The sequence below is a fragment of the Notothenia rossii genome (genome assembly GCF_949606895.1).
Source record: "Notothenia rossii genome assembly, chromosome: 11".
Lineage (NCBI taxonomy): Eukaryota > Metazoa > Chordata > Actinopteri > Perciformes > Nototheniidae > Notothenia > Notothenia rossii.
In genome coordinates, this window is record NC_136910.1 from 54,167,187 (window position 1) to 54,193,428 (window position 26,242).

The following is a 26,242-nucleotide window of genomic DNA, read 5'->3' on the forward strand; positions in this document are numbered from 1 at the left end:
GCCTCAGACATTAAACTAAAAAACGGTATTGGGTTTCTGAAATAAACAATATATGCATTAATCACAGCAACACTATCAGAGACTGAATATATTTAGAATTTCCCTCACCTCTCTCTCTGGACACACACATGTATCTCAAGCCCTACACACCAACTGAACCCCAGCAAACAGAGCTGTCCTCAACACTTAATGTATTATATAATATAGCCGTTATGTATGTTTTTGTTTGAACTGCAGTTTTTTTAAATAAAAAAATATGTACTTTTTAACGGTATAGGCTACTTAATATAGTTACATATATTAAATGATGAGTGATATACAGCCTATAATACAAACACTTTACCCAGTTTTCTGTACAAACATCAGCAGCTGTTTCAAGTGTCACGTCACAATTAAAGCAGTATAATTAATAACAGAAGTAATATCCAGGGGACACGTAATAATGAATGTGGTAACAACCGTGAATTAGAAGGTGCTACACACACAAGTAAGGGAGAAAGTTTGATCACACATTTGATCATGAGTCTGTGTATCTACGGAACATTTGTTTTTCTTTATTAAAAGAGGCTTTTTTTGCTTTTTATCTTAATTAATGGTCTAATGGTCATTTGAGCAAGGGGCGGGGCGAAACTCTCAGAAGTGATTTTTTTTAAAGGCACTCTGATGCTAAAATTAATTTGCATTGAAGCACTACAATATCCGGTTGAAGGAACGATGATAATATTATAGACAAGGGAAAACAAGGTGCATTTCTTAATAAAACTGACACTGTTGAACTCAGTACTAGTTTGACTGCTACCAGAAATAAAATGAAGTACTTTTACTGTATACCTTTTGAGTAATCCTGTCTGAAGTCCCCTCCATAGTATATAATGCATGTTTTTCTGCTCTAATGAACTCCTTCTGTTTTCTGATTTATAGATGCTCTAAAGATCATGAAGAGAACATGGAGTGACCAGGAGAGGAGAGCAGTCCAGAGAAGCATGGGCAAGCTCTGAAGAGGGTGCCAGCCAAAACGGACTGCCTGCTGTGCATTGGAAAAGAGTCTCCAGTCCTTTGCACACGCACCTGGAAAGACGTTAAATATTTTGTCCATAATGAAATTGTAAGAATTAAGAGAAAGCTTGCATTCCGTTAGAGCAGCTTATTAAAGAGCAACTTCCAGGTTAAAGACACCTGTGAATAAATGTGTAGGAAAATGATGAATACACTAGATTTTCAAAAAAATATACATAAATATACACTACGGTGACATCTGGCGTCGTTTTAGTAAGACATTTTCACTTCCGCATAAAAAAGCCTCCCCACGTGACCTCCCGCGTGTGACGTAACAAAGGGGAAACAAGGGGGAGAGCGGCCGGTGTAACGTATTAATAAACATGGATCCCAATGCTAGTTTTGACACAGAAGACACAGAAGAAGTTGAACATGAATATTCGAATGCATATGACGGACCACAACCTTATAATTATGAGCCTGCTAGGCGTCCAAGAGACCAGGAGCAGCCAAGGATTAGAAGAAATAACGGCCATCGTGTGAGAAATTGAGCTGTGGTGTGAGGAGAACCAGTGGAGAACTGGGCAGCTATCTTGGTGAGTGACCGGCGTTAGCTACAGAATGTTAGCTAACGTCACATCACAACATTGTGAAGTTAGCTATCATATATCAGGCTATAACTAACGTAGCATTGATAATATAGTAACGTTACTGGCAGGACTGTTGATACTGATCCATAACAGAAACTAATGTGCAAGTATCAGCCGTATCTCGCGTTACCTAATGCAAATCCACACTACGTTACGGTGCTGTACCAGAGGGGAGAGAGAGAGCAAGGAAGGGGGGGGGGGGGGGGAGAGCAGCGAAGGGGGGGAGAGAGATGTAATACGGTTTCCTGATAAACGTTACCTAATGCAACTCCACACTACCTTCGGAACTGTACCGGAGGGGTGAGAGAGAGCAGGGAAGGGGCAGCTATCTTGCAGCAGCAGCAGCCGGAGCTGATACACAAGCTGTGTTTATTGACGGAACCGCACTACCTATCAGCCTCACCCGGTCCTGGCTTCGATATCCCATACTTCACTCCCTCACATCACTTGACTCATAATCCTCTGGTCGAAAATGAGCGCCACAAACGACCGCGTTTTTCGTCATACACGCAGCATTGAAGTCCCGTCTCTTTGTCTGCACAAAACGAACCCAGGACCGAAAGCTAGCTAGCTTTCTTTTCCCGTTAGGGAAATAGTGGACTTGATGTCCTGACAGGCTGTAATACAATACTGCACCATGATTACAAATGGTGAAATACAATGTAAAACTACCGAAAAATACCAGCTCACTAAAACACAACTTCTCAACGCAACCACTAACTATTCCCGCGGTCAGAGAGCGGAGATGTGTCCCCTTTGTGACGCGTTTGACATATGACCTTAAAAAAAAGCCGTTTTTAATAGCAGAGCTCAAAATTGCTCCTTTCCCTCTGAATTCCTGCCTTTATGTCTCGTAAAACATATCAAATCCTGCATTCACTTTTTTAATTGTAATTTTCAAGCAAGTTTAAGCATAAATGTAGAAAAAGAAAAAACCTGCAAGTTGCTCTTTAAGTTCATTATTCGTACATACTGTTGTTCTGTATTGCTATGCTACTGTACGTTGTACTATGTATATTCAAATGAGTTTCTAGTCCAAGGGTATGGTTGTAAATGTTTTTAAAATTCTGCAACAGACAGTTTCTTAAAAAGAAAGTTTTGAATTCGAAACTTCACAGCTACAGTGTAGTGATGATACAATAGAGCAATTAGCCACAAGAGGCTCTATATTAAAGAGATTTTAAGGAGTAAAACTGTGAATCATTGTTTATTTCATTTCATTTAGTTTATGGTTAGGCTCGAAGCGAAGCTTTAATACATACAATTATATATAGTTTTACAGATGAACCCTGAAGAAGGCAGCATAACTCTGCAAACAATGTTTTATATTCTTTATTAAATAGATAAATAAATAATTGCATGATTTTATTTTACACTGTTATTACCGCTGTCCTGTCCGGATTTCATTTGCTGCTACTCTGTTTTTGTTTTTACTTGGTTTAATCTTGTGTATGTTTTAATTGCTCAGGTCTATCCAGTAAAGTGAGCTCTTAATTGTGGCAGTAATGCTGTTATTTTGACTTATAAAGTATTATAGGCATTCTAAGCATCATGGTTTTGTAATGAATAGTTAATGAGAAAAATGGCTATGCTAATAGTCCTGCAGATATTTTAGGTGAAAAATATAAAATAATTACAAATCTATCTTCAATTAACCCAGATTCAATCAAATTGAATCAATTGTACCAGTGAAATACTGTGACTCGATTTTAGGACAAACTGAGTACCTGGTTCTCACTTTGTTGGCTAAAAACTTTTACTGCAAACTTTTGAACTAGCACTGTTTTGGGAGATTTGAGGGAATGTATTTTATATGTCTGTCATCTAGTGTCAATAATTGCTGTTTCAGTCTTCATAACTGTTATAGAGAGGGCGGTCCTCACTTTGTAGGCCTTTTGACTCGGTCCTCACTAAGCAGCAAGTGCATGTATGTGTGTGTGTGTGTGTGTGTTTCCTCCAGCACCTGGACACAGCAGGAACCTACGCCAGGATCCTGTTTGTGGACTTCAGCTCTGCCTTCAACACAACCCTCTATCTGGAGGCTGCGCTCCATCAGGACCAGAACCTCTCCCCACCTCAACAAGGCCCGCTCCCCCACTGACACTTTACCTCAGTCACAACGCAGACTCTATGCATTACATAATGGAGATCACAGGATGGTAAATAATGCAATGTTTAAATATTGCTTACTGCACATATTTTATATTCTATAATGTATTGCATTCTATTTCGATGTAAATTACTGCTTTATTTTTATTTCTATCTTATTATATTTTGTATGTGTTCTTCATATAGTTCGCTATCTGTGTACTTTTTTACATTTTGTATTTGTATGTACGACACCTAGTCAAATTCCTCGTACGTGGGAACCTACCTGGCAATAAACCAGTTTTCTGATTCTGATCTGTTTGTCCTCTAGGTTGCACTGCCACGTCTACAGTAGCGCAGAATGGACAGAGAAAACATGATTGGGCCTCAAGTTTTTTGCAGCCAATATTCATTCTCCTACAAACTTGGGATAGGAAGGTGAGTGAATAAGTTATCCATTGGTTGGAACCTACATCCCCATTGTTAGACGTACTAAATCCTGCACACTGCTCCTTCAAATTGACAATGTGAACATATGTCGCCATTTTGTAATTTCTGTTATTTTCAGTTGAGAATGTTTCAAAGTACTCTTAAAAAAATTCAACTTACTTTTTGTTTCTACTGTTTATAAGTATGATGTTTAACCTCTTAAGCCCCAAGACTGTTTTTCAGGTTTCAGGCTCGAAAATGACATTCCCAGAACAAATGACCATATTTTCCCTTCTAAAAGGGTTAAATTCAAAATCTTTTCACTCAAAGTAATGATAAACCTGTGAGTTGGATGTAGAAAAGTAAGAATCAATATAGATGTTTTTTATTTTAAAGAAAATTCAGATTGAACATGGTAAAAAACTGTAAATTATAGTGTCCGTCCAAAACATATTTTGTACTTATAGTGAAAACTAAACTTGGATGATGGGTTAGAAGACTAAAAGCTTTAGGAATCCAAAGTACAACATATAATAAGTACCCTGTATCAAGATTGATGCAAAACAAGTGATATTTGATCTTTTTAGACAGATTTAGCAAAAAAAACCTCTTCTGGGGCCATTTGGGTGGATTTTCCATATCTCTGGCCCCCCTTCTTCGATTTTGACATGTGACATCTCTTTCTGACCGTTAGAGCCAATAGAATCGAAGGGAAATCGTCCCGCACACACTCATGTTAAAAAAAAGATGGCGTCTTCGCGCATTCAATGAAGCTACAGAGCTTAGAAATGGCCTGCTCTACTTTTTTAAAACGGAATTGCAGTTTTATTGCTTATAGATTATAAGAACATTTCAAAGGGGACACAGCCACATTGGATATTAACCTATGGATTAACTACATCATCGTTGTTATCGTTTTAATGCCATTGAAGACCAGTTTAGACCAGACAAAGACGAAGGTAAGCGTTGTGGGCTACCTAGCGCTACTTGTTTTGATGTACGCTGAATGGAAAAGAACTGCAGGCTTTTGTTTCATCAGAAATCACCAGACCAGGTGGAATTTCCATAGACTGTTACTAAACAGGAAGTTAGAGCCACACCCACACCCACTTACTGTAGGTAGGGCCAGCCTTCATGTACAGACACATAAAATCAATGGGATCGAGGATTCCTGGAAGTTATCCTAAAGCCTGTTGTAAATTATTTTATTGTTGGTTACAGGGTCATTGTACTCTTCATGCTGGCAAACTGTCAAACTAGGATGGCTTATAGAATAGAATCGTTATTGGGTACATATAGACTTTTCTACTAACAAGTGAAAATGATGCTGTGAAAAAAGGCCAATTCATCACGTCTTTGACTTCATCATTTTGGCCACAACTGATCAGATATTCTCCCAAAGTTGTGTCACTATCTGAAAAGTTGGTGCTAATTTGTCAAATTATTGAGTTTTTTCACCTTAGTTTTCTTAGTTTTTAGTCTCGTTTCTGCTTTGAACCTATATTGTTTTATACTTTTGTACAACAGTATGACCGACCCGATGTGTGAAGTCCATTGATGAACGGTGGCCGAAGGAATTGAGGGATGGACATACAGACAGAGACTCCTTTTTCATTCATGTTAGCTTAGCTGAGGATGATGTGATAGGAAAAGTTTTGGGGTCAATAATATAAAAAGGTTTGCACTGCGTAGCTTTTTCAAAAACAAACATAAAAGCCAGAAAACCGAAGTATTTTTTAATCTTCAGAACAATAATTTATAAGAAAGTGCTTTACTGTTACAAAGCAGTGAGTGTTAATTGACTCCCTGTCTGCTGGAGTCTGGTGCTTTAACCTGGCTGAGGAGACGCCCCGGTCCTTGTGTCCTGGTTTTGGTGCGTCCTGTGGGGTTGGGCAAGGGGGTGATCGGGGGCAGCCGGGCCTGGGCGGGGGGCAGGACGTGGCCTCCTTTACGGGACAGGAGGCCGATCTCTCTCCGGAGCGCCTCAGCCTGCTGTGATTGTGTCTTCACCAGCTGCTGGAGCCTCTGGATCTCCGCCTGGTCCACACCTCTCCTGTAGTCCTGGGACTTGTTGCCCTGGATACGCACAAACACATTCCTAAGGTATTAGTGGTGCAATGATGACTGTATTTGAGTATTCCGAGAAACAGTATATTGAGAAACCCTATTGGATTTCGATACATCACAGCAAATAATCTTCAAATATAATATCCAAATATTATCGTAGACGTTAGAAGCCCCAAGCCTGTTTTTCAGGTTTCAGGCTCGAAAATGACATTCCCAGAACAAATGACCATATCTTCCCTTCTAAAAGTGTTAAATTAATAATCTTGTTTCTCAAAGTAATGATAAACCTGTGAGTTGGATGTAGAAAAGTCAGAATCAATATAGATGTTCTTTATTTTAAAGAAGATTGAGATTGAACATGGTAAAAAACTGTAAATTATAGTGTCCATCCAAAACATATTTTGTACTTATAGTGAAAACTAACCTTGGATGATGGGTTAGTAGACTAAAAGCTTTTTTTTTTTTTTTTTTTTTTTAGGAATGGCCTGCTCTACTTTTTTAAAACGGAATTGCAGTTTTATTGCTTATAGATTATCAGAACATTTCAAAGGGGACACAGCCACATTGGATATTAACCTATGGATTAACTACATCATCGTTGTTATCGTTTTAATGCCATTGAAGACCAGTTTAGACCAGACAAAGACGAAGGTAAGCGTTGTGGGCTACCTAGCGCTACTTGTTTTGATGTACGTTTTTTGCTGATAAAGTCGCGAGTTTGTATCTTTCAGTGTTGAGGTGGGCACCGTTAGATTCTGTGTCTTTACGATCATAAACGATGTGTTCGATGTGCAAGTAATAAGGGAGCTAGGAGTGATTTTCGGTGCAGTAATAGGTTAGCATTTTTCGCTAGGGGGTAATTCAGAGGCTCACTGTTAGCATTGTGTGTTTTTTTTTGGGGAAAAAAATGAAAAAGATCAGTTAAATGAGTTTTTTCCCGTTATATGGATATAAAATAGGGATGCACGATATTGAAACCGATACCGATAACTTCCTGCTTCTCAAGACCGATAGCGATAACTGATAATAATATAATATATATATATATATATGAAATGTACCTGTAGTTTTTTCCTCGTTTTAGCCCTGGGGTCGTCTCTGGCAAGCTTCTTGCCTTTTTCAAAAGCCTCGTCGATAGGTAAAAGCCCCGGTGCCTTTGCAGCTGGCTTTGGATTCACCGCTAGTTTAGCAGCGCAGGCGTCTTCGTACGCTTTTAACACACCATCGTAGCGATGTTCAGGTGTATATCAGTATGTAGTGTCTCTACTGGGACATGTCTCCATGCATTAATGTTCAAAAGCTCTTTACCTCTGTTCACCCTCTGTCAGAGCCCAGTCTGCTCTGATTGGTCAGCTGGCCAGCTCTGTTGTGATTTGTCAACGGCTTTGAATCATAGGCTCCTTTCAGTGTGTGTGTGTGTGTGTGTGTGTGTGTGTGTGTGTGTGTGTGTGTGTAAGTACATTTGAGCACCTTGTGAGATATCTGTATTTTTGTGTGTGTGATATTTAGGCCAAGGTCGAAGAGGCGCGTGACCGTTTGATGGAGGTGACCAGGTGTAACACTGAGCGAGTCCTCTGCATGACGACTCTTATGGACCAGAACCGAGAACTGGAGCGTAAAATCAACGCTAGCCAGAGGAAAATGGTAATTTCTGTGCACTCAATTATTTTTATATGTATTATCAAACAAATCTTGGATCCCCACTGTCGTATAGGATTATTAAACTTCCCCTTTCCTTGAGCTTTATTTCAAGCTGATTCAGAGACACATTCTGTACACACAGAATTGTATTTCCCTTTCTAATCTGCAGAGGGCGACAGACATTACACATAGTCATGTGATCTATTAGATGTTATATTAAAGGGGACCTATCATGCAAAATGCACTTTTTATGTCTTTTATACATGAAGATGTGTCCCCGGCGTCAGAAAATAAAACCCCTCTCTTTTCCTCCGTACCCAAATCTCTAAAAACGGGGGTACAACGGAGCTGATCCAGATTTGCGTCCGATATGACGTAATATCTGAAATGTGCACCCACGGCCCTATCAGAAAGTTGCTATCAGAAACAATGCCCGACTGTTTTGGACGTAATATGGTCGGTGTTCACATTAGCATCGCTAACACTCAGAGCTAACCTGTACTGGAGAGCATGTGTGTGAAGAAGCAGGAAATAAAAAGGAACTCACCTTGTGGAATAACCGGCAAGAGAGAAAGCCTTTGAGCTCCATACTGTTTCAGAAATAATCCTTGATCATCCATGATGTGGCGTTTCATCACGGCAGTATTTAGTTTGGACAGTATATGCCGGTAGAATCTCTTTTATTTTTAATTCTTTTTTTTTTTTTAAAGCTTTATACCCAGAATCAGCGCTTTTGTAACAGGAAGTGAAATAGAGCAATATGAAGCATGGCTAGAACGGGTGATCTGTTTGGTATTTTGAGAAAAACACTTCATAGACATGTTTGTATATATCTGAGACCAGGGCTGCCCCTGGCCAACTTGTGGCCCCACGCAAAGTTAATGCAAAGTTAATGCAAAGTTAATGCAAAGTTAATGCAAAGTTGATGGCCCAACGCAGTCTGCGTGGGGCCTGATCTGCGTGTAGGGAGGGGCGGGCCTGTCTGAGACCTATGCTATTGCCTGAAAATAGCATGATAGGTGACCTTTAAAATGATTTACTAGAGCAGTCAAGAAACAATCCACACCCAGTGATCACACCCAGTCTTGGTTGTGGTAATTGCATGTAATAGGTTATTGTTTTAACTCAATTAAAAAAGGCGGTTGACTAAATTAGACTCCTTAACCTCTTAGGCCCCACGGACCCGGTTCCGGGGCCGAAATCGCGTCATTTGCAGGAAATAACGTCTAAGGAACCTTAATATTTAATAAACTATGAATATTTGATATCCATATAACGGGAAAAAACTCATTTAATTGATTTATTCTTTTATTTTTTTAAACAGACAATGCCTCTGAATTAGCCCCGAGCGAAAAATGCTAACCTATTACTGCACCGAAAATCACTCCTAGCTCCCTTATTACTTATCCTAGCTGCACACCCAACACACCGTTTATGATCGTAAAGACACAGAATCTAACGGTGCCCACCTCAACACTGAAAGATACAAACTCGTGACGTTATCAACAAAAACGTACATCAAAACAAGTGGCGCTAGGTAGCTCACAACGCTAACATGGCTTACCTTCGTCTTTGTCTGGTCTAAACTGGTCTTCAATGGCATTAAAACGATAACAACGATGATGTAGTTAATCCATAGGTTAATATCCAATGTGGCTGTGTCCCCTTTGAAATGTTCTGATAATCTATAAGCAATAAAACTGCAATTCCGTTTTAAAAAGTAGAGCAGGCCATTCCTAGGCTCTATAGCTTCATTGAATGCGCAAAGACGCCATCTTTTTTTTTTTAACATGAGTGTGTGCGGGGCGATTTCCCTTTGATTCTATTGGCTCTAACGGTCAGAAAGAGATGTCACATGTCAAAATCGAAGAAGGGGGGCCAGAGATATGGAAAATCCACCCAAATGGCCCCAGAAGAGGTTTTTTTTGCTAAATCTGTCTAAAAAGGTCAAATATCACTTTTTTTGCATCAATCTTGATTCAGGGTACTTATTATATGTTGTACTTTGGATTCCTAAAGCTTTTAGTCTACTAACCCATCGTACAAGGTTAGTTTTCACTATAAGTAAAACATATGTTTTGGACGGACACTATAATTTACAGTTTTTTACCATGTTCAATCTGAATTTTCTTTAAAATAAAAAACATCTATATTGATTCTGACTTTTCTACATCCAACTCACAGGTTTATCATTACTTTGAGAAACAAGATTATTAATTTAACCCTTTTAGAAGGGAAGATATGGTCATTCGTTCTGGGAATCTCATTTTCGAGCCTGAAACCTGAAAAACAGGCTTGGGGCTTCTAACGTCTACGATAATATTTGGATATTATATTTGAAGATTATTTGCTGTGATGTATCGAAATCCAATAGTGTTTCTCGATGGTGACTTCTGGTTCGGAATACTCAAATACAGTCATCATTGCACCACTCATACCTTAGAAATGTGTTTGTGTGTATCCAGGGCAACAAGTCCCAGGACTACAGGAGAGGTGTGGACCAGGCGGAGATCCAGAGGCTACAGCAGCTGGTGAAGACACAATCACAGCAGGCTGAGGCGCTCCGGAGAGAGATCGGCCTCCTGTCCCGTAAAGGAGGCCACGTCCTGCCCCCCGCCCAGGCCCGGCTGCCCCCGATCACCCCCTTGCCCAACCCCACAGGACGCACCAAAACCAGGACACAAGGACCGGGGCGTCTCCTCAGCCAGGTTAAAGCACCAGACTCCAGCAGACAGGGAGTCAATTAACACTCTGCTTAGTAACAGTAAAGCACTTTCTTATAAATTATTGTTCTGAAGATTAAAAAATACTTCGGTTTTCTGGCTTTTATGTTTGTTTTTGAAAAAGCTACGCAGTGCAAACCTTTTTATATTATTGACCCCAAAACCTTTCCTATCACATCATCCTCAGCTAAGCTAACATGAATGAAAAAGGAGTCTCTGTCTGTATGTCCATCCCTCAATTCCTTCGGCCACCGTTCATCAATGGACTTCACACATCGGGTCGGTCATACTGTTGTACAAAAGTATACAAACAATATAGGTTAAAAGCAGAAACGAGACTAAAAACTAAGAAAACTAAGGTGAAAAAACTCAATAATTTGACAAATTAGGGAAATTAGCACCAACTTTTCAGATAGTGACACAACTTTGGGAGAATATCTGATCAGTTGTGGCCAAAAAGATGAAGTCAAAGACGTGATGAATAGGCCTCTTTCACAGCATCATTTTCACTTGTCAGTAGAACAATCTATATGTACCCAATAATGATTCTATTCTATAAGCCATCCTAGTTTGACAGTTTGCCAGCATGAAGAGTACAATGACCCTGTAACCAACAATAAAATAATATGTGTGTGTGTGTGTGTGTGTGTGTGTGTGTGTGTGTGTGTGTGTGTGTGTGTGTGTGTGTGTGTGTGTGTGTGTGTGTGTGTGTGTGTGTGTGTGTGTGTGTGTGTGTGTGTGTGTGTGTGTGTGTGTGTGTGTGTGTGTGTGTGTGTGTGTGTGTGTGTGGCTGTATAGCTTCGTGTTGAGTTAAGAGTCTATGGAAATTCCACCTGGTCTGGTGATTTCTGTTGAAACAAAACTTAAAGCCTGCAGTACTTTTCCATTCAGTCAAGGCTTTCTCTCAAAACGAAACTTAAAAGCACAATTAAAAATAAAGAACATCAATCATAAGCTTTTTTCATTGTTCAGCCTGCATAGCAGTTTAACTTTATAATGCAAAGTATGAAGAAGACATATACAATGCATTTAAAATGTTAGGTTGGAAAATATTGCATTTGATTTAAATACTTTGGGGCTTTCACCATCATTTTGACAATCTCAACATGTGTCTCCTGTTGATACGTATAGTGAAGATTTTATAATAAAAACTATATAATACATTTCATCAGATTTAGTAAATGTGTATTACAGTGGGAGAGGCTTATATCATGAAATCGACTAAGCAGCATTGGTTCAACTTAATTCTTGAAACGATTTATAAACTCAATGTGAACAACACTGACGTTAACCAGACTTAACATCACCATGATCACAACATTGATGTTAAGCAGACCATTTAACAGAAATGTTATTCTTCTCTAATTCAATTCACTCACTGATCTATCCACTTCTTGTCTAATACTAATAATATATATTAATAATCAAAGTTGGTAAATGTTCATAGAAATTAGTAAGAACAAAGTATCAAACATAGGCATCTGAAAGCACCTGGGGTATGGCCCTTTATAGATGGTAGTAGGAAGACAAACACCTCTCTCTGGAATCAAGCACTACCTGGAAGCCACTCCCACTTCGTATATTATTAGTCTCATGCTCGATATTCAGAGGCAGTGAGAGGTGACATGGCGCTGTAAGGAAATCAGCCCGGTCGGGACAAACTGTGCTGTTTCATCAACCCCACAGGACGCACCAAAACCAGCACACAAGGACCGGGGTGTCTCCTCAGCCAGGTTTAAGCACCAGACTCAAGCAGACAGGGAGTCAATTAACACTCTGCTTAGTAACAGTAAAGCAATTTCTTATAAATGATTGTTCTGAAGATTAAAAAATACTTCGGTTTTCTGACCATTAAGTTTGTTTTTGAAAAAGCTGCTCTGTGTAAACCTTTTTATATTATTGACCCCGCAACTTTTCCTATCACATCATCCTCAGCTAAGCTAACAAATGAAAAAGGAGTCTCTGTCTTTGTCCGTTCCTCAATTCCTTCGACAACCATTCATCAGTGAACTTCACACATCGGGTCGGTCATACTGTTGTACAAAAGTATACAAACAATATAGGGTAACAACAAGAAACGAGACTAAGAACTAAGTAATCTAAGGTGCAAACATTTGACAAATTACGGAAATTAGCACCAACTACCTTTCACCCAGGGAAGCTTAAACCAATGGAAACACCTGGTGATACATCATATCGATTATTTTGACCTTAAGGAGAAAACGGCCACATCTGATCAGTTGTGGCCAAAATGATGAAGTCAAAGACGTGATGAATTGGCCTTTTTTCACAGCATCATTTTCACTTGTCAGTAGAAAAGTCTATATGTACCCAATCACGATTCTATTCTATAAACCATCCTAGTTTGACAGTTTGCCAGCATGAAGAGTACAATGACCCTGTAACCAACAATCAAATAATTTACAACAGGATTTAGGATAACTTCCAAGATTCCTCGATCCCATTGGATTTGTGTGTGTGTGTGTGTGCGTGTGCGTGTGCGTGTGCGTGTGTGTGTGTGTGTGTGTGTGGCTGTATAGCTTCGTGGCTCTAACTTCCTGTTTAGTAAGAGTCTATGGAAATTCTACCTGGTCTGGGGATTTCTGCTGAAACAAAAGCCTGCAGTACTTTTCCATTCAGTCAAGGCTTTCTCTCAAAACGAAACATAAAAGCACAATTAATAAGAACAGCAATCATAAGCCTTTTTCATTGTTCAGCCTGCATAACTGTTTAACTTTATAATGCAAAGTATGAAGAAGACATATACAATGCATTTCAAATGTTAGGTTGGAAAATATTGCATTTGATTTCAATACTTTGGGGCTTTCACCATCATTCTGACAATCTCAACATGTGTCTCCTGTTGATACGTATAGTGAAGATTTTATAATAAAAACGATATAATACATTTCATCAGATTTAGTAAATGTGTATTACAGTGGGAGAGGCTTATATCATGAAATCGACGAAGCAGCATTGGTTCAACTTAATTCTTGAAACGATTTATAAACTCAATGTGAACAACACTGACGTTAACCAGACTTAACATCACCATGATCACAACATTGATGTTAAGCAGACCATTTCAACAGAAATGTTATTCTTCTCTAATTCAATTCACTCACTGATCTATCCACTTCTTGTCTAATACTAATAATATATATTAATAATCAAAGTTGGTAAATGTTCATAGAAATTAGTAAGAACAAAGTATAAAACATAGGCCTCTGAAAGCACCTGGGGTGTGGCCCTTTATAGATGGTAGTAGGAAGACAAACACCTCTCTCTGGAATCAAGCACTACCTGGAAGCCACTCCCACTTGGTATATCGTTAGTCTCATACTCGATATTCAGAGGCAGTGAGAGGTGACATGGCGCTGCAAAGACATCAGCTCGGTCGGGACAAACTGTGCTGTTTTATCTGCAAGAATCTGATGAGGGATCCGGTGACTCTTCCCTGTGGACACCGCTACTGTATGAGCTGTACTATTAGACGTTGGGATAGAGAGAAGCAGACTAAAAGATACAGCTGTCCTCAGTGCATTAAGACCTTTGAACCAAGGCCTAGCCTGGTAAAAAACTTCATGTTGGCAGATTTAGTGGAGGAAGATAAGGAGAAGAAGACAGAACCCCAAGCTGGTCCATCTTATCACTTTGATGCTGGACCTAGACATGTGGTATGTGACATCTGCAGTCCTCCAGGGAGAAAGAGGAAAGCTCTGAAGTCCTGTCTGCAGTGTCGGGTCTCTTACTGCGGGCAGCACCTCCAGCCTCATTATGAAGTCCCATTCAAGAAACACAAGCTAATTGAAGCTTCGAAACTTCAGGAGAGCATCTGCTCTCAACATGATAAGGTAATGGAAATCTTCTGCCTCACGGATCAGCAGAGCATCTGTTTTCTCTGCTCCATTGGTGAACATAAAGGCCACGACACGACAGAAATGAGTGAGGAGCAGAAAGAGCTCGGAGCGAGTCAGCAAAATATCCAGAAGAGAATCCAAAATAAAAAGAAAGATGCGGAGCTGCTTCAGCAGGAGGTGGAGGAAATCAATATCTCTGCCGGTAAAGCTGTCTGGGAAAGCGAGTCGACATGTACTGAGTTAGTCAAACTCATTGAGAAAAGAAGCTCTGATGTGAAGCAGAAGATTAAAACCCGGCAGAAATATGAAGTGAGTCGGGTCAAAGAGATTCAGGAGACGCTGCAGAAGGAGATCAGTGATATGAGGAGGAAAGACACTGAGCTGGAGAGACTCTCACAAACAAAGTTTCTACAGGCCAAACCATTCAGATTAAATACAGGTCCTGTACAATACTTTGAGGATGTGACAGCAGCTGTGTCAGAAGCCAGAGGTAAAGTACTGGAGAGATTTAATAAGGAATGGATTAAGATCTCAGAGACAGTGACTGAAGTGGATGTTAAATTGTTGCCAGACCCAAAGACCAAAGCTGACTTTTCCCAATATGCAGCCCCCAAAAATCTTCTCAAACTGGATCCAAACACAGCGAATATACAGATACAATTATCTGAAGATAGCAGGAAGGCAACATCAGTGAAAGAGACACAGTCATATCATCGGCACGTAGACAGATTCATGGAAAAGTGTCAGGTTCTGTGTGGAAAACGTCTGACTAATCGTTGTTACTGGGAAGTGGAGTGGAGTGGTTTAGGAGTTCTAGTAGCAGTCGCATACAAAGATGTTCCCAGAACAGGACAGGAAACTCAATTTGGGGACAATGACAAGTCTTGGGCACTAGAGTTTGGAAAAACGATTTGTAATTTCAAACACAACCGTGAAAAAAAGGCCATTCCTGTTCCTGTCCCTCAATCCTCAAGGATCGGTGTTTTCTTGGATCAGAAGGCAGGTGTTCTGTCCTTCCACAGCGTCTCTGAAACCATCACCCTCCTCCACAGAGTGCAGACCACATTCACTCAGCCGCTCTATGCTGGACTCTGTGTGGATTGTAATGGAGCTTCTGCTACATTTTGTGACATCAAGGTCGAACAACTGTCAAGTGAGGTCAGAGAAAACTAAATGGACATTATTTTGTGAGATCTGCTGAGATGTGTGATCTCACATAGAGTTGTTCATATCATTGTCTCCCAGAAAACAATGAGCAGAATATCTTTTGTAACCTTCTGTTAGGTTTTTTTTTTTGTGCCTTTTTTTCAATATTTATTTTGGGTAGGGACATAGGGGCTCAGATAAATAAAACATATATACAGTCTTTAACATATGGGAGTTTACGTAAGTTGTGTAAGCAATGTAAGGGGAGTTTTGAGTAAATGATTGCAGCGTGTTAGCAAGTGGCTAACCTAGCTGCTAGCTGAGGCTGGCAGTGTCTCAGTCTGTAGGGACTTAACAAAGGAGCTGGAGGGACACCGGTTCAACTCCCAGAATGGACCAAGTACGGAGAGAGTACTATACTTTAAAAGTTGTTATTTAACCACCGCCTTCCCCTAGCCTGCATGATATTAAGATGGGTGAAATGCTTGTACTGCATGTCGAGTAAATCATTAGAATTCTTTAACACAGTCGATAATCCAAAGATATTTTAAACTGAAATGCGTGCCTGTTTGTCACGTGAGGGACAACCTCTGACATACAATATTTAGTTTATTCTATATTTATATGTATTTGTATCTTCCCATTTGTTAGTCAAATTGTCTTGGTGCAGGTTTCACAAGTTGTGCTTTTGAAAATGGAAAATCAGCCGTCTGTAAATAGATGTGGACATGTCCCCAGTGTAAAAAACGATTTGGGTGTCTGTAATGTTTTTGTTAGATATTAACACTGTTGTTGTCATATTATCTCATATTGACACTGCACTACAAGTCTTCTCTTTGTAATCATTTTATATTTCATCATGTGTGTTGTATTGCTTTCACTTTGTAATGCAGATAAAATGTATTTTACTAATCATTAGTTAGAACATTGACTTCATTATGTTTTGAAATGTAGAAATGTAATGTAAAAGGGAAGCTTGAACATGAACTTTAAAACTAGATTTGCTGATTAGATTCTGTCGATAACTGTTAATCAATCGATTGTTTTTTAAAGAATGAATAAAACAATTTCTGATTTATTTGATGTCTCTGTTTCTTTCTTCTTAATAGGCTACACGTTTAGTCATACAAAAATGATAAATGTCGGCCCAACGGCATGAGTTAAATAAAGATTAAATTTATACAGAGATGGCAAAAGATGATACACGGATCGTGTTCAAATCAATAGGCACGCAATGACTCTAAATAATAATGATCACGCCACCAAACACACATTCAAACTAAAGGAACCAGCCTGTTTGGAAAATGAGAGAAGTAGAAAGCACAGGTATTTGTGTTCAACATGTAAGAAGTCAAAGTAAAAAGTCGTCAGAGAAATAAGTAGTGGAGTAAAGTACTGATACCAGAAAAATGTACTTAAGTACAGTAACGACCACTACTTCCCACCTCTGCATTTATAACACATATAAACCTGTTTGAGTATCAAACGCTGGTAAACAGACACTACACGAACACTAAAGGTCAATAAGAAAGAACAAGACAAAAAATAGAGTTAAATCAGCAGACACCACCGTCACCAAGGGAAAGGTAAGCCAATGGGGACATCTGGTGGTCACACACACACACACACACACACACACACACACACACACACACACACACACACACACACACACACACACACACACACACACACACACACACACACACACACACACACACACACACACACACACACACACACACACACACACACACACACACTGTTATTAACCACACAACTAAGACACCAAACTGGGGAGGAAGTGGATGTGGCAACACCACGCATATGTTCATATTTATATGGCAATATAATTTTGTTTTTAATTCAAACTAATAACACTGGTGGGTTGATGAATAAGGTAATGCCTAGATTCCCCTTTGGGAGAAAAAGGCAGTTGCTGATCAGTTTTGGACAAAATAAGCAACTTGAGGATGAAATGAAAACTGAAAACTGAAAAGGCCATATTTGTTTCCCTTTCTTGTGGTATAAAAACGTGTGGTCTGCAAAGACTCAAATCCCTGTGTTCCCTCCAGAAGGAGTTTCTCTCCCACACACTAAGGAGCAAATTAGCCTTCTACATTGTTGTGTGCTGATTTAGGAGAGCAGCAATTTAGTAAGACCAGCAGCTACAAATTAATCATTGATATAAATGTATGATCAAAAGAATATCTCCACAACATTTCATAACTAAACGAAAGTGACAGCGAAGTCTCTGTGTTTTTATTTACATTTCACAGATGCAGAGAAACACACCATGATATTCACACCTGTATGACGCTCCTTTAAAAACATCTGGAGAAGACAGGAGAGGGGACAAAGCAAACAGGGTGAACATTACAGATGCTTCAGTTTATGTTTAACAGCAACATCCTCTACACACCCAATAACCCCCATTCACAGCATACAGAATGTACAGCTACTGTCATTAGTCCAAAGGCACTTTCTCTGTCACTCCTCCAACAAAGGGAGGCGTGTTTTTACCAGTTTACCATAAATTATTTTATATTTCACATCAGATTTTGCTTCAGTTGTCCATCAGTGTCATGGGAGGGTAAGGGTAACTTTCCATCACATTGTCATCAATCCAACCTAATGAACATATCTTGCTTTTGGCAGGATTCAAAAAGTTGTATATAAACAACATGAAGCTTTGCTAAAGGGACGTACTGGTGATGAAAATGTGATATGGGAGGGTACGACCGGTCTAGCTGGGTAAGCTGCTCGTTGTGGTCATTTTAATTAAAGCAAAGTCAATTAAATACGACAGAAGGCACAGAGGCATCAGCTGTCCATTATTTTGTTTTTTTTAACATAGAATAGCCTCAGACATTAAATTAAAAAACGGTATTGGGTTTCTGAAATAAACAATATATGCATTAATCACAGCAACACTATCAGAGACTGAATATATTTAGAATTTCCCTCACCTCTCTCTCTGGACACACACATGTATCTCAAGCCCTACACACCAACTGAACCCCAGCAAACAGAGCTGTCCTCAACACTTAATGTATTATATAATATAGCCGTTATGTATGTTGTTGTTTGAACTGCAGTTTTATAAAATAAAAAAATATGTACTTTTTAACGGTATAGGCTACTTAATATAGTGACATATATTAAATGATGAGTGATATACAGCCTATAATACAAACACTTTACCCAGTTTTCTGTACAAACATCAGCAGCTGTTTCAAGTGTCACTTCACAATTAAAGCAGTATAATTAATAACAGAAGTAATATCCAGGGGACACGTAATAATGAATGTGGTAACAACAGTGAATTAGAAGGTGCTACACACACAAGTAAGGGAGAAAGTTTGATCACACATTTGATCATGAGTCTGTGTATCTACGGAACATTTGTTTTTCTTTATTAAAAGAGGCTTTTTTTGCTTTTTATCTTAATTAATGGTCATTGGAGCAAGGGGCGGGGCGAAACTCTCGGAAGTGATTTTTTTTAAAGGCACTCTGATGCTAAAATTAATTTGCATTGAAGCACTACAATTTCCGGTTGAAGGAACGATGATAATATTATAGACAAGGGAAAACAAGGTGCATTTCTTAATAAAACTGACACTGTTGAACTCAGTACTAGTTTGACTGCTACCAGAAATAAAATGAAGTACTTTTACTGTATACCTTTTGAGTAATCCTGTCTGAAGTCCCCTCCATAGTATATAATGCATGTTTTTCTGCTCTAATGAACTCCTTCTGTTTTCTGATTTATAGATGCTCCAAAGATCATGAAGAGACCATGGAGTGACCAGGAGAGGAGAGCAGTCCAGAGAAGCATGGGCAAGCTCTGAAGAGGGTGCCAGCCAAAACGGACTGCCTGCTGTGCATTGGAAAAGAGTCTCCAGTCCTTTGCACACGCACCTGGAAAGACGTTAAATATTTTGTCCATAATGAAATTGTAAAAATTAAGAGAAAGCTTGCATTCCGTTAGAGCAGCTTATTAAAGAGCAACTTCCAGGTTAAAGACACCTGTGAATAAATGTGTAGGAAAATGATGAATACACTAGATTTTCAAAAAAATATACATAAATATACACTACGGTGACATCTGGCGTCGTTTTAGTAAGACATTTTCACTTCCGCATAAAAAAGCCTCCCCACGTGACCTCCCGCGTGTGACGTAACAAAGGGGAAACAAGGGGGAGAGCGGCCGGTGTAACGTATTAATAAACATGGATCCCAATGCTAGTTTTGACACAGAAGACACAGAAGAAGTTGAACATGTATATTTGAATGCATATGACGGACCACAACCTTATAATTATGAGCCTGCTAGGCGTCCAAGAGACCAGGAGCAGCCAAGGATTAGATGAAATAAGGGCCATCGTGTGAGAAATTGAGCTGTGGTGTGTGGAGAACCAGTGGAGAACTGGGCAGCTATCTTGGTGAGTGACCGGCGTTAGCTACAGTTAATGTTAGCTAACATCAGTCACATCAGAACATAGTGAAGTTAGCTATCATATATCAGGCTATAAATAAAGTAGCATTGATAATATAGTAACGTTACTGGCAGGACTGTTGATACTGATCCATAACAGAAACTAATGTGCAAGTATCAGCCGTATCTCGCGTTACCTAATGCAAATCCACACTATGTTACGGTGCTGTACCGGAGGGGAGAGAGAGAGCAGGGAAGGAGGGGGGGGGGGGGGGAGAGCAGCGAAGGGGGGGAGAGAGATGTAATACGGTTTCCTGATAAACGTTACCTAATGCAACTCCACACTACCTTCGGAACTGTACCGGAGGGGTGAGAGAGAGCAGGGAAGGGGCAGCTATCTTGCAGCAGCAGCAGCCGGAGCTGATACACAAGCTGTGTTTATTGACGGAACCGCACTACCTATCAGCCTCACACGGTCCTGGCTTCGATATCCCATACTTCACTCCCTCACATCACTTGACTCATAATCCTCTGGTCGAAAATGAGCGCCACAAACGACCGCGTTTTTCGTCATAGACGCAGCATTGAAGTCCCGTCTCTTTGTCTGCACAAAACGAACCCAGGACCGAAAGCTAGCTAGCTTTCTTTTCCCGTTAGGGAAATAGTGGACTTGATGTCCTGACAGGCTGTAATACAATACTGCACCATGATTACAAATGGTGAAATACAATGTAAAACTACCGAAAAATACCAGCTCACTAAAACACAACTTCTCAACGCAACCACTAACTATTCCCGCGGTCAGAGAGCGGAGATGTGTCCCCTTTGTGACGCGTTTGACGTATGACCTTAAAAAAAAGCCGTTTTTAAGAGCAGAGCTCAAAATTGCTCCTTTCCCTCTGAATTCCTGCCTTTATGTCTCGTAAAACATATCAAATCCTACATTCACTTTTTTTAATTGTAATTTTCAAGCAAGTTTAAGCATAAATGTAGAAAAAGAAAAAACCTGCAAGTTGCTCTTTAAGTTCATTATTCGTACTCCTAGTACTGTTGTTCTGTATTGCTATGCTACTGTACGTTGTACTATGTATATTCAAATGAGTTTCTAGTCCAAGGGTATGGTTGTAAATGTTTTTGTTTTTAAAATTCTGCAACAGACAGTTTCTTAAAAAGAAAGTTTTGAATTCGAAGCTTCACAGCTACAGTGTAGTGATGATACAATAGAGCAATTAGCCACAAGAGGCTCTATATTAAAGAGATTTTAAGGAGTAAAACTGTTAATCATTGTTTATTTCATTTCATTTAGTTTATGGTTAGGCTCGAAGCGAAGCTTTAATACATACAATTATATATAGTTTTACAGATGAACCCTGAAGAAGGCAGCATAACTCTGCAAACAATGTTTATATTCTTTATTAAATAGATAAATAAATAATTGCATGATTTTATTTTACACTGTTATTACCGCTGTCCTGTCCGGATTTCATTTGCTGCTACTCTGTTTTTGTTGTTACTTGGTTTAATCTTGTGTATGTTTTAATTGCTCAGGTCTATCCAGTAAAGTGAGCTCTTAATTGTGGCAGTAATGCTGTTATTTTGACTTATAAAGTATTATAGGCATTCTAAGCATCATGGTTTTGTAATGAATAGTTAATGAGAAAAATGGCTATGCTAATAGTCCTGCAGATATTTTAGGTGAAAAATATAAAATAATTACAAATCTATCTTCAATTAACCCAGATTCAATCAAATTGAATCAATTGTACCAGTGAAATACTGTGACTCGATTTTAGGACAAACTGAGTACCTGGTTCTCACTTTGTTGGCTAAAAACTTTTACTGCAAACTTTTGAACTAGCACTGTTTTGGGAGATTTGAGGGAATGTATTTTATATGTCTGTCATCTAGTGTCAATAATTGCTGTTTCAGTCTTCATAACTGTTATAGAGAGGGCGGTCCTCACTTTGTAGGCCTTTTGACTCGGTCCTCACTAAGCAGCAAGTGCATGTATGTGTGTGTGTGTGTTTCCACCAGCACCTGGACACAGCAGGAACCTACGCCAGGATCCTATTTGTGGACTTCAGCTCTGCCTTTAACACAACCCTCTATCTGGAGGCTGCGCTCCATCAGGACCAGAACCTCTCCCCACCTCAACAAGGCCCGCCCCCCCACTGACACTTTACCTCAGCCACAACGCAGACTCTATGCATTACATAATGGAGATCAAAGGATGGTAAATAATGCAATGTTTAAATATTGCTTACTGCACATATTTTATATTCTATAATGTATTGCATTCTATTTCGATGTAAATTACTGCTTTATTTTATTTCTATCTTATTATATTTTTTATGTGTTCTTCATATAGTTCGCTATCTGTGTACTTTTTTACATTTTGTATTTGTATGTACGACACCTAGTCAAATTCCTCGTACGTGGGAACCTACCTGGCAATAAACCAGTTTCTGATTCTGATCTGTTTGTCCTCTAGGTTGCACTGCCACGTCTACAGTAGCGCAGAATGGACAGAGAAAACATGATTGGGCCTCAAGTTTTTTGCAGCCAATATTCACTCTCCTACAAACTTGGGATAGGAAGGTGAGTGAATAAGTTATCCATTGGTTGGAACCTACATCCCCATTGTTAGACGTACTAAATCCTGCACACTGCTCCTTCAAATTGACAATGTGAACATATGTCGCCATTTTGTAATTTCTGTTATTTTCAGTTGAGAATGTTTCAAAGTACTCTTAAAAAAATGATGTTTAACCTCTTAAGCCCCAAGACTGTTTTTCAGGTTTCAGGCTCGAAAATGACATTCCCAGAACAAATGACCATATTTTCCCTTCTAAAAGGGTTAAATTCAAAATCTTTTCTCTCAAAGTAATGATAAACCTGTGAGTCGGATGTAGAAAAGTAAGAATCAATATAGATGTTTTTTATTTTAAAGAAAATTCAGATTGAACATGGTAAAAAACTATAAATTATAGTGTCCGTCCAAAACATATTTTGTACTTATAGTGAAAACTAACCTTGGATGATGGGTTAGAAGACTAAAAGCTTTAGGAATCCAAAGTACAACATATAATAAGTACCCTGAATCAAGATTGATGCAAAACAAGTGATATTTGACCTTTTTAGACAGATTTAGCAAAAAAAACCTCTTCTGGGGCCATTTGGGTGGATTTTCCTTATCTCTGGCCCCCCCTTGCTCGATTTTGACATGTGACATCTCTTTCTGACCGTTAGAGCCAATAGAAATGAAGCTATAGAGCTTAGGAATGGCCTGCTCTACTTTTTAAAACGGAATTGCAGTTTTATTGCTTATAGATTATCAGAACATTTCAAAGGGGACACGTCTCTGAGAAGCAGGAAGTTATCGGTATCGGTTTCAAAAAAACAATATCGTGCATCCCTATTTTATATCCATATAACGGGAAAAACTCATTGAACTGATCTTTTTCATTTTTTTCCCCAGAAAAAACACACAATGCTAATAGTGAGCCTCTGAATTACCCCCGAGCGAAAAATGCTAACCTATTACTGCACCGAAAATCACTCCTAGCTCCCTTATTACTTGCACATCGAACACATCGTTTATGATCGTAAAGACACAGAATCTAACGGTGCCCACCTCAACACTGAAAGATACAAACTCGCGACGTTATCAACAAAAACGTACATCAAAACAAGTAGCGCTAGGTAGCCCACAACGCTTACCTTCGTCTTTCTCTGGTCTAAACTGGTCTTCAATGGCATTAAAACGATAACAACGATGATGTAGTTAATCCATAGGTTAATATCCAATGTGGCTGTGTCCCCTTTGAAATGTTCTTATAATCTATAAGCAATAAAACTGCAATTCCGTTTTAAAAAGTAGAGCAGGCCATTCCTAGGCTCTATAGCTTCATTGAATGCGCGAAGACGCCATCTTTTTTTTTTAACATGAGTGTGTGCGGGACGATTTCCCTTCGATTCTATTGGCTCTAACGGTCAGAAAGAGATGTCACATGTCAAAATCGAAGAAGGGGGGCCAGAGATAAGGAAAATCCACCCAAATGGCCCCAGAAGAGGGTTTTTTTGCTAAATCTGTCTAAAAAGGTCAAATATCACTTGTTTTGCATCAATCTTGATTCAGGGTACTTATTATATGTTGTACTTTGGATTCCTAAAGCTTTTAGTCTACTAACCCATCATCCAAGGTTAGTTTTCACTATAAGTACAAAATATGTTTTGGACGGACACTATAATTTACAGTTTTTTACCATGTTCAATCTCAATCTTCTTTAAAATAAAGAACATCTATATTGATTCTGACTTTTCTACATCCAACTCACAGGTTTATCATTACTTTGAGAAACAAGATTATTAATTTAACCCTTTTAGAAGGGAAGATATGGTCATTTGTTCTGGGAATGTCATTTTCGAGCCTGAAACCTGAAAAACAGGCTTGGGGCTTCTAACGTCTACGATAATATTTGGATATTATATTTGAAGATTATTTGCTGTGATGTATCGAAATCCAATAGGGTTTCTCAATATACTGTTTCTCGGAATACTCAAATACAGTCATCATTGCACCACTAATACCTTAGGAATGTGTTTGTGCGTATCCAGGGCAACAAGTCCCAGGACTACAGGAGAGGTGTGGACCAGGCGGAGATCCAGAGGCTCCAGCAGCTGGTGAAGACACAATCACAGCAGGCTGAGGCGCTCCGGAGAGAGATCGGCCTCCTGTCCCGTAAAGGAGGCCACGTCCTGCCCCCCGCCCAGGCCCGGCTGCCCCCGATCACCCCCTTGCCCAACCCCACAGGACGCACCAAAACCAGGACACAAGGACCGGGGCGTCTCCTCAGCCAGGTTAAAGCACCAGACTCCAGCAGACAGGGAGTCAATTAACACTCTTAGTAACAGTAAAGCACTTTCTTATAAATTATTGTTCTGAAGATTAAAAAATACTTCGGTTTTCTGGCTTTTATGTTTGTTTTTGAAAAAGCTGCGCAGTGCAAACCTTTTTATATTATTGACCCCAAAACTTTTCCTATCACATCACCCTCAGCTAAGCTAACATGAATGAAAAAGGAGTCTCTGTCTGTATGTCCATCCCTCAATTCCTTCGGCCACCGTTCATCAATGGACTTCACACATCGGGTCGGTCATACTGTTGTACAAAAGTATAAAACAATATAGGTTCAAAGCAGAAACGAGACTAAAAACTAAGAAAACTAAGGTGAAAAAACTCAATAATTTGACAAATTAGCACCAACTTTTCAGATAGTGACACAACTTTGGGAGAATATCTGATCAGTTGTGGCCAAAATGATGAAGTCAAAGACGTGATGAATTGGCCTTTTTTCACAGCATCATTTTCACTTGTTAGTAGAAAAGTCTATATGTACCCAATAACGATTCTATTCTATAAGCCATCCTAGTTTGATAGTTTGCCAGCATGAAGAGTACAATGACCCTGTAACCAACAATAAAATAATTTACAACAGGCTTTAGGATAACTTCCAGGAATCCTCGATCCCATTGATTTTATGTGTCTGTACATGAAGGCTGGCCCTACCTACAGTAAGTGTGTGTGGGTGTGGCTCTAACTTTCTGTTTCGTAAGAGTCTATGGAAATTCCACCTGGTCTGGTGATTTCTGATGAAACAAAAGCCTGCAGTTCTTTTCCATTCAGTCAAGGCTTTCTCTCAAAACGAAACATAAAAGCACAATTAATAAGAACATCAATAATAAGCCTTTTTCATTTTTCAGCCTGCACAACTGTTTAACTTTATAATGCAAAGTATGAAGAAGACATATACAATGCATTTAAAATGTTAGGTTGGAAAATATTGCATTTGATTTCAATACTTTGGGGCTTTCACCATCATTTTGACAATCTCAACATGTGTCTCCTGTTGATACGTGTAGTGAAGATTTTATAATAAAAACTATACAATACATTTCATCAGATTTAGTAAATGTGTATTACAATGGGAGAGGCTTATATCATGAAATCGACTAAGCAGCATTGGTTCAACTTAATTCTTGAAACGATTTATAAACTCAATGTGAACAACACTGACGTTAACCAGACTTAACATCACCATGATCACAACATTGATGTTAAGCAGACTATTTCAACAGAAATGTTCTTCTTCTCTCATTCAATTCACTCACTGATCTATCCACTTCTTGTCTAATACTAATAAT

At 39.2% G+C, this 26,242-nt stretch overlaps 1 protein-coding gene across 3 annotated transcripts; it reads left to right on the top strand.

The window, feature by feature from the left end:
* The first annotated feature begins 374 nt into the window (after positions 1–374).
* On the top strand, positions 375–26,212 carry LOC307024654 (cilia- and flagella-associated protein 44-like). 3 transcript variants are annotated; one of them, XM_079658972.1, is made up of 8 exons: positions 2,658–3,805; positions 4,066–4,172; positions 7,740–7,874; positions 10,337–10,579; positions 19,375–19,558; positions 22,073–22,271; positions 22,530–22,636; positions 24,656–26,212. In XM_079658972.1, the coding sequence occupies exons 3-5, from the start codon at positions 7,770–7,772 to the stop codon at positions 19,390–19,392; spliced, it is 366 nt and encodes a 121-aa protein (XP_079515098.1). In that variant the 5' UTR covers positions 2,658–3,805; positions 4,066–4,172; positions 7,740–7,769; the 3' UTR covers positions 19,393–19,558; positions 22,073–22,271; positions 22,530–22,636; positions 24,656–26,212. The 3 variants fall into 3 exon arrangements, with proteins under 3 accessions (XP_079515096.1, XP_079515097.1, XP_079515098.1); XM_079658970.1 differs by lacking the exons at positions 10,337–10,579; positions 19,375–19,558; positions 22,073–22,271; positions 22,530–22,636 and adding an exon at positions 375–1,105 and having other exon boundaries at positions 3,607–3,805; XM_079658971.1 differs by lacking the exons at positions 10,337–10,579; positions 19,375–19,558; positions 22,073–22,271; positions 22,530–22,636 and adding an exon at positions 1,140–1,592 and having other exon boundaries at positions 3,607–3,805.
* The last annotated feature ends 30 nt before the right edge of the window (positions 26,213–26,242 follow it).